Source organism: Electrophorus electricus, chromosome 22 (assembly GCF_041902795.1).
Source record: "Electrophorus electricus isolate QZ-2024a chromosome 22, ASM4190279v1, whole genome shotgun sequence".
In the NCBI taxonomy this organism is placed as follows: domain Eukaryota; kingdom Metazoa; phylum Chordata; class Actinopteri; order Gymnotiformes; family Gymnotidae; genus Electrophorus; species Electrophorus electricus.
The window spans coordinates 13,336,044-13,345,000 of NC_137518.1; the positions used below are offsets into that span (position 1 = coordinate 13,336,044).

Genomic DNA, 8,957 nt, shown 5'->3' on the forward strand with positions numbered 1-8,957 from the left:
TGCCTTGACAACACAGCGCTGCGTGCCGCCCCATAGAAACCATTTCCGGCACTCCCAATCCGGTCACCAAGCTCAGGAATGCCTCTAATTCCGAGCTTAGGGGGCAGAGGCGGCTGGCCGCCCGTCTGTGTAAAAGTGGGCAATTCCCACCCTTGGTCCAGATGCCAAGGGGGTGGGGGTGGGGGGTATTGCAGTGGGAGGGGCTTCCCATGATGGACACGGATTTGCGTGGAGCACGCAGCACAGCCGGCAGCGAAGAGTCCCGAGGAAGCGCTTGCACGACCTGCCTGTTCAATAATACATGAAGCAAAAAGAATCAAATCAATTAAGTATGGCTGTGGTACGAATAAAAGCTGCATAATTGATGGAGGCTCTCCTACATTACGCATCTCCGTCGGCAAATCCCCGTGAACAGCTCCGAGGAGGGGAGGCGCGGAGCATGGAAAATTTTGACGCTGCTCATTTGCACACCAGCCCTCACACACACACAGAGACATGACTTAAGCCTTCGAGAGATTTCTGCGAAAGAGGAGTAATGCGTGTGCCTCTTCCAGCAGCGACAGAGAGGAGAACCAGGAAAACGGAGCCGTTACAGATGATGAGTCGTCACAAGCGGCATCTACAGTTTCGGCCGCTGACAGCCGATTTTACGGCAGATGTCCGCGTTTACCCAACAAACTCGACTAACTCATTTTCTAAATTATCCAGACCTTCGCAAGTTTAAAATGGGTGAGTCAGAACAGAGAAATGCAACGGGCAGTGCAGATGTACTGTAGGGGCAGCACTGAGAAACATGAGTCTAAAGATACCAGGACACTGTAACGCAAACAGAACGCAGGGGGAGGGACTCAATACCGCGGGAGGAGAACAGGTCTGGAGCAGAGGATGTCCAGAGAAGCCCTCTACCATGAAGGTGTGTCCGAGAGAGAGAGAGAGAGAGAGAGAGAGAGAGAGAGAGAGAGACACATCATCTCTCTGTCTGTTTTTTAACAAAACTAGACAGATGGTAGACATTAAAAGGAGGAGCCACGTGACATCACTCAACAGCACCACTGAGACGGAGATAATTAAAATATGTTAAATCAAGTTACTCTAATTAAAAATGCACGCTCTTTGTTACTCTCTGGTCAAAAACACCCACCTTCAGCAAAACCTGCCTGACCACCATTTATAGTGAAGCAACTACACAGGAAATGGGGCTTCTTATTCAGAAAAATCACAAAAGATCATTAAAAAGTAGATAAATTAATTTTTCCTCTAAAGGCTTCTAAATGCTTTTTAAAAATTTCTAAGTAGAGACACAGAAAAGATGAGTTATTACTGCACCATTGTTTAATGGCAGCTGTGATTTGATTTTTTTTTTTAACTTTTCTTCTGACAGATTCCACAGAACTGCTGCAGTTACAACAGCATTAATATACAGGTACTGGGAAGCTTAGTGTGCATGTCTGCAGGCTCCACACACTCTTCACAGTCCTACAGCATGTCTGCAGGCTCCTCACACACTCCTACAGCATGTCCTGTAGGCTCCACACACACTCCTACAGCATGTCCTGTAGGCTCCACACACACTCCTACAGCATGTCCTGTAGGCTCCACACACACTCCTATGGCATATCTGCATTAAAAATGTTTGCAAGCACAAACTAGGCAGTACTTACTGGTATAACCTTACCTCAAGGTTACTTACACACACACAATCCCACTTTGCTATTACTGCAATGTATTTGAAAACTCAGAGGTCAGTTTGACTTTTTTGCTCTCTGAAGCAGACAGGCTATAGACTGCGAGTTAAGAGTGTGCACCTTTTAGAGGAAGATGTAAGGAGTTTTTACTGGTTGGTCAGTTTCACCATCCATCTATAACCTTTTATCGTGCATGCCGCCTGGATCGTCTGAAGGACATGTTGACGTGTACAAAACATCCGTGTGCTCAATTGAAAGTCGTGTTTATTTACAATGGAGTGCAAAGAGGAAGCGCCGGCTGAGCTCGATGGTACACTGTGGACTCGGGACCACTGAAGCAGGAAAACGCGTAGCGAACAGGGACGAGTGGTCCTTGATCTGCAGGGATGCTTGCGTTAGCTGTGCAAAGCCACACATCGACACTCAGGAAAGCCACAGTAATTAAACGTCATCGTCTCCTCAAACCACACGCTCGGATCTACACGGACGCGCTAAGGTTGTCAACGGTTTAAACCGACACGTCTCCACAGCGGATAGCCTGTACTCACCTTCCGCGTATCCAGTACACGTGGGTTAGTGAGGGATTATGGGAGGCGTAGTTTTTGTGAGGGTGAGAGACCCGGGGCGCAAACCGAGAAGGCTAGAGGATGGAACTACATGTCCCACGTGATGAGAGGCTTCCGCACATACCCGTGCGATTAGACGGTAACGCGTGTCTAATGCCGTATGCGCGGGCCACGGGGAAGGTGACTTTTGGCGTTCACTGACATTTTAACAAGGTTTCGTTTTGTACAGACCGTGAATCAATAAGATCTAGTAACGGAAACGGCTATAAGTTGCTATACAGCAGCTTTCAAGTCCAATGTAGAAATCATCAAAGTCTCCGCGACGTGGGCGTAATTTTGTATTATTTGACTGAAGGCGCATGACCTCAAAGCCTTTCTCACGTCACGGGCCAATTCATTAAACACTTAGTTAAACAGACAGACTCAAGTCATTCCGAACCAATTATGAAGGGTACAAAAAAAAGGTCACGTAGAGCGTGTCAGCATCTGCAAACTTTATGATGCTTTTAATGTGAGATGTAAAGCAGCTCCCAGCGGGTGCAGGAGCGTTTCCGCCGTGGCGCGTGGGCGCGCGCCAGTTCACGCCGGCCCTTCGGCAGGCGCGCTCTCGCACACGGCGCTTTGCTGGACTGGGAAGGTTTGCAGTGGTGGAAGGTCGTGGCGGTTATTTACTGCAGCCCAGGTGTCTGATGAATGAGCCAACATCTGGTTGGGACAGCCGTCCCGTCATAAAGCTGTATGGGCTGCTCTTCTTGGCAGTGATCTCTCCGCATTCACTGAAGTGTCCAGGGAAGAGGGCTATATGCACTGGCCTGGTTTATATGGATCATATGAACTCCTGGAAATGGTGCTTTAATTAAAAGAAGGGGGGAAAGAAAGCTGTACGCTTGTCCATCTTTTAATATGATGATAAATCCTTCTAATGGGTCAGTAACGTACCATAACAAACTTAGTACTCATTCAAGAGTTGTTTTATATACCATAATGAACACTAATTTATACACTATAATTAGCTAAAAAAAAATCTGAAAGGTAGAAAGGGGTCTCTATGCACCCCTGTTTTCTTTTCCTCAGTTTGGACAGAGCACTCTCCACCATTTCACTGCGAGTTATACTGTGTATGACTATGTACGTGACGAATAAACCAAACTTGAACTTGAAAAGGAGAGTGAGTTGGCTAAATACAAGCAAACCGGTTCGAAGCAGGCTAGCTTTAGTGAACTAAGATTATTTATGTTTGATTTTGCTTTGCTTGCTTAGTCTGTTCAGCTGTGAATTTGTATTAGATTTTCAATAAAGTTGTCATACTTTGTTGTAGTGGCTCTGTAAATAAAAGAGAATCGACAGGATTTCTGTCTTATCAAGGACTTAAAACCAGCGCCTGTGTTATTAGTCCTGCATTTCCCAAGACAATTTCCATGTCTCTCTGTGCTGTTTACAGCACAAATATCAACATGTGCATGAGTGTGTAAACAGTGGTGGGTCAAGGGCCTCGTTAGGAAACTGTGAATTAGCCGAATAACTGGCGCTAAGTGAAAGCTTTTAGTAGAAGTGAAACAGAGTGTGAAAATGTTCTTGTTCAGAATGAACTCTTTCCTTCTTCTTTCCTGTTTCTCAGCAGTATGTTTCCATACTAAAAATACACCTTTATTTGCTCAGGAGCCTTAAATATGTTTATTATGCTAATAGTGGACAATCAGTTTCATTAACTTTTTATTTATGGCATTTAGCTGACAACTTATGGCATTTAACTTTACAACATCAAAACAAGTACTTAGTTTCAGAGTAAAAATTAGGTTTTCTGGCTGTGCATTATTTTAAATTTCAAGTTTTATGCAAGGATTATGCAGAAAATATTCATTAACCCCGTTCGCCTTTTTCTGAGCTACATACGTAAAACACTTGAGCGTCCCAGTGCCCTGCTCCTAGCATGTGTTATTTTAAATAATGATTCCAGCATGGTCCCGACCCAACAGATGTCAAACTCCCACCTGGACCTGCAACTGGAGAATGTAAAACAGGGGCTTTATGTTTTATGAATTTGGATTATGGATTTCTGTTTTTTTGTTTTTTTTCTCATCAGCTCTGGCCTGGCTTGCTTCTGGTGTGGCAGTAAGAAAACAGGCTGTTTCTCCTGCAAAGTCCAAAAACAGTCCTGAACGCTGCAAAGGTCAAAGTCACACGGCATCAGTAAAGTGCAGTTGTTGGATATCGATAAAATGCTTTGGCGTTGTGAACTCTGTGTGGGTTTGCGTTTGTGTGTGTGACCGTACGCGACCTTTATCATATTAATGTAAGAGGTTTTTTTTCATAATGAGGACAGAGGAGATAAAAGGTAGCAATACAACGATTAATTCAGAAAATATTGGACTTTTAACATGACAAGCCCATAAAGAAATAATAATGAAGAGAATAAAAGCCACACAATCCAATATAACAGGCTTTGGCAAACAGCTAGGAATAGTTCCTCTGGTAGCCCATGTTTTGACCCGTTTCCCTCGTCAAAAATGCAAAATCCCCAAATCCCAAGTTTGAATCCTCATGAAACAGGGCTCAGCATGTGGGGAGCGTGACGGCAGCCGCTTGTGTCTGAGTCACAAAACTGCTTTAGCTGTGCTTTTGTTTGTTTGTTTGTTTGTTTCATGCATTTCAGTCTTCTGCAGCCCAACACAAATGGCAGGCTAGGAATGTGAACACCCTGGAATGGGAATGGGAACACATCCATTATTCCAAGGCAGTAGTGTGGCATGCTCCTACTTCCCAAGCCCAATGTCCACACGACAGCCACAAACATGGAGAATTTAGGCCACATATAAGATTTGTCAGAAACTATTATAACTAGTCTGTGAAACCCTTATTCACACTATACACACACACATATATATATATATATATATATATATATATATATATATATATATATATATATATATATATATACACATATATATATACATATATATATATATATATATATATATATATATATATATATATATATATATATATATATATATATAGAGAGAGAGAGAGAGAGAGAGAGAGAGAGAGAGAGAGAGAGAGAGAGAGAGAGAGATGGAATTTAAACATGCAGGCTTTTTGCAGGCTGCATCACACAGGATCTTTCTCTCTCAGGTGCGTGTGAAGAACGAAGCGCGGCATAGTCACAGCGAGCCATGTCTGCTTTAGAAGAGAAATACAAAGGACTAATTTTTGATAGCCTCATTCCGCGCACATAGCCTACACCCGGATCAATTAGAAGACGAATAATGGTCCATTTGTGCAATCTAAACACGCTCCATTATCCACATTATCAATAAAAGTACAGTTGGTCCTGCAAAAAAGAAAAAGAGAAAGCACCAGCGCCTTTTATATGCGTGATAAAAAATTCAGTCTTCCGTTTTATTAGATGGTATTTTCAAGTTTATAGACAAAGAATGTCGTGTTAAACGCGCACACCTCGGCGCTAGGATCCGGCGGTGCGGGATCTGACGCCCTCCTCCCTGTCTCTCTCTCTCTCTCTCTCTCTCTCTCTCTCTCTCTCTCTCTCTCCCTCCCTCCCTCCCTCCCCCCCCCCCCCCTTTTTTTTCCTCCCAAGCCTGTTTGAAAGTCTCTGCCAGACTCTGCGAGGCTGTGCGATACTTCCTGCATGGCGGAGTGGAGAGCTCCTAGCGCTGCTCCGACTCTCCGCGCTCTGTCCTCGCTGCGCGGACCTGCACGGCTCCGCGTCCCGTCCCGCTCCGAGCTCGAATCTCGCCTCCGCCATCATGTTGTTTTGTGTTTTTTTTTAATCTCCGGAGTACTAGCTGTGGCATCTAAGAGGTTTTGAGAAAGAGAGAGAGAGAGAAAGAGAGAGAGAGGGGAAAAAAACTGTTTCCTGGCTGGCCGAACTTAGAAAATTCCTCCCCTTACGGGCTACTGATTTCCGAAAGAAGAAGTTCCCTTTGGCGCCTCATTTGCGCACCGGCTCCCGTTTGCTTAGTTCCGACTGCTTGGTTTGGAGGTTCTCTTCACCGGGGGGATAACTCTGTCAACAGTTGCGTTATTGCCAGCCCTCGGCGTGCATGGTGACATGCGGAGCCTACTGCAACCGCGTGCTTGCTGGATTCTCTCCGTCTTTTTGTCAGCCTCCCCGCTCCTCTGCGCCGACTGCCATCCCGGTAAGTTTGTTTTACGCGTGAAACATTGAACTCCGTGGCAGGCGTTACCGACTAGCCCCGCCAGCCCCCCCGACGTTCCTCTGTATTACATGTGACCAGAATCGAAGGGGCTTTAAACCGCGATGCGGAGCACAAACGGCTGTGGACACTGAAGTCTCTCATTTCTAATCTATATTGTTATAATCCAAAAGCCTCCCCCGTACTAGGATTAACAGTGTCCATGCCACTGCAACAGTGAGTCCGTGTTACAAGCTTTAGACATCACGCTGCCAGGGTGACAGCGCGCACTCGGGGAGCCGTTATTTCTAAGCGGTCTAATTACCAGTGCGGACAGGTAACCAGTGCCATAATAACCCGTCTGCACTACTCACGTCATTGATTTTAGCACCAGGCTCCGGCGTCACTGTTATTTTTTGTTGTTGTTGTTGTTTGTTTGTTTATTTGCTTATTTATTCGTGCGTTTATTAAATCGCTTGTATGAAATCCGCCTAATGCTCGTGACGTTTGCGCAGGCATTTTCGGTTGTCCCTGACCGACGCTAGGTTCAGATCGTCCTGCGTAACTAAATCATGACGGAAGTTGTTAAATGCGTGAAGTCGGAAATATGTCTGGATCTGTCGGAGCCCATGTGAACAAGAACGCGAGAACGTTCGTCTTCGCTGCTGGAAAACGGAGGCACGCGATCGAAGTCTAAAACGTACCGATGTGATCCGTCTTGCGAAGTGGGATGAATGGGAATTTCCACTCCGGACCGGGCGGGCTGCTTCTCCGTTAATCCCGGGGAGAGAATAAGAAACGATTATGTTCCATTTAGATACAAACTACACGAAAGCCCGGCACGGGCTATGCAAACGTTCTGTGGCGCCTTCTATATTTCTAACGACCTTGACTGAGCGATTGCGCGAGTGAGTGACAGGCGAGAGTCCTCGGGCTTTTCAAGCCAGCCGTAATGACAGAATCCGTCCGCTTCGGCGCCTTGGTGGGGTACGCGATCCACGCGGCTGAGCTTTCCACCGCGGGTGCATCCGTCGTTCCAACAAGGGTTTCGATAGACTTGCAGTTTGCGCACGCGTTTCAGACGCGTCTCAACCGTCATGAACGTGCACGGAATGCGTTGCTTTTATGTAAATCGTTTCCAGAGTCGTGCATTGCACAGGCTGCCTCGTGCGTGCCGTGCGTTCGCCTCTTTGTCTTATAGTTCTCCACCAAACACGTAACTGGGTACCTCAAAGAGAGAGAGGATCACCCGTCTAGTGTGACCCGCGAGTGGCGTGCTCGGTTTAACCTACCTGGGGTCCAGGCGAAAGGTTATAGATGCTCATATTTTTACCACTTTGGCAAAACCTTCACTAAGTGAATCATACTAGTTTTGGTAGAATTGTGTAAATGTTGTCTTCGGTTTGTGTGTCGGCCATAAATTGTGTGCTCACAATCATCACTGTTTGTTTTTATCCTGTTTGCATTCCTTTGATATCACTGTGGCAAAACAAACACACACAGATCTGAACTCGAAATATCCGCTTCCCACCTCTGGCCCACTTATAGGCTAGTTGATAATTGAATGTAATCAGGGTGGCATCTCGTTTGCCGGCTTATGCATACAGTAATAAAATCCCCTGTGTTTCTCCCCTGTTCCTGTTTGCTTAGAGCCACAAAAATAACAGTAACCGTTAGATGAGACATGCCTCACCCTTCGCTATGCACATAACACGCTGACTTTGATGTATGAATGTAGGAATCAGATGCTGGAATGTGCCGGAAATGTTTCCCTGGTCCTCGAGGGGCGTGATGATGTCGTCCACCCGAGCTGCCAGTCTCGGGCTGTTTATCTTGCATTCCGTCTGATTCGGATTCCAGAGCATAGCCAGCCCGGGGACCTTGAGCTGGGGTGTTCCTTTCAAACAGAGAGGAGGAAAGGGTTGACCCTGAAATCCAAACAGAGGAGGACTTTCATTAGAGAAGTAATGAGTTTCCCATGAATAAGACATCCTTGCCTGCAGGCGAGTGCCCTCTTCAACTACCTGGAGATACTGAAGTTGTCTCTTCGCTGTCACTCCGTCTCGCTCTTTCTCCCTTCCTGTCCATCTCTGTCGCGCTGCCTTCGGTCGGAGGCGCGCCGGCTCCAGCCAAGGGTCGGTTTAGCCAAAGAGACAACTTGCTAAGAACATCCTTATCTCTCACCAGTTTTCAGATCTCTGCCGCACGTCAGCCATCCGCAGGAAAAGAACAGAAAGGCAGGTATCAGAGTAGTGCCCCCATCCTCCCACCACCACTGCATGCTCGCTACTTCTCAGCTTCCTTTCTCAGCACCGCGACACTCTCCCCATCCGTCTATCTGTGGTAGGAGCGTCCGAACGTAGCGCCGTGTGGCGGAAGACAGCCAGGGTTGGTTGGTTTGTTTTTTCCGTTTTTTGTTTTTTTTGCACATTCAGCATGTGCTGTGGTGACAAGCAGGTTTTCATTGGGAAAGAAACTCATCCTGGTTGCGTGTTTGTCGGAACGGAGTGCTGACAGGGAACGCCAGAGTGGGACGGAACGTCAGTTGG

The 8,957-nt window shown here is 46.4% G+C and overlaps 2 protein-coding genes across 10 annotated transcripts in view; one reads left to right on the forward strand and one right to left on the reverse strand.

Annotated features, from left to right (window-relative positions):
• The window catches only part of fhit (fragile histidine triad diadenosine triphosphatase), a 153,093-nt gene extending 150,783 nt beyond the window's left edge, over nt 1-2,310 (reverse strand). For 5 of the 6 annotated variants that reach the window (XM_035520633.1, XM_081705678.1, XM_081705673.1 and 2 more), the window contains exon 1: nt 2,234-2,310. The gene's annotated coding sequence lies outside the window, so the exon portion shown is untranslated. Of the gene's footprint in view, nt 1-1,805; nt 2,208-2,233 lie in introns of those variants that run through there. The other variant, XM_081705674.1, reaches the window with a different exon arrangement.
• Nucleotides 2,311-6,059: 3,749 nt separating this feature from the next.
• ptprga (protein tyrosine phosphatase receptor type Ga) overlaps nt 6,060-8,957 on the forward strand; it is a 201,662-nt gene continuing 198,764 nt past the window's right edge. For all 4 annotated transcript variants that reach the window (XR_014119319.1, XM_035520277.2, XM_035520278.2 and 1 more), the window contains exon 1: nt 6,060-6,411. Coding sequence is in view for 3 of the 4 variants with exons in the window: in XM_035520277.2 (XP_035376170.1) it covers nt 6,324-6,411 (88 nt within the window). In the remaining variant the exon portion in view is untranslated. The remainder of the gene's footprint in view (nt 6,412-8,957) is intronic.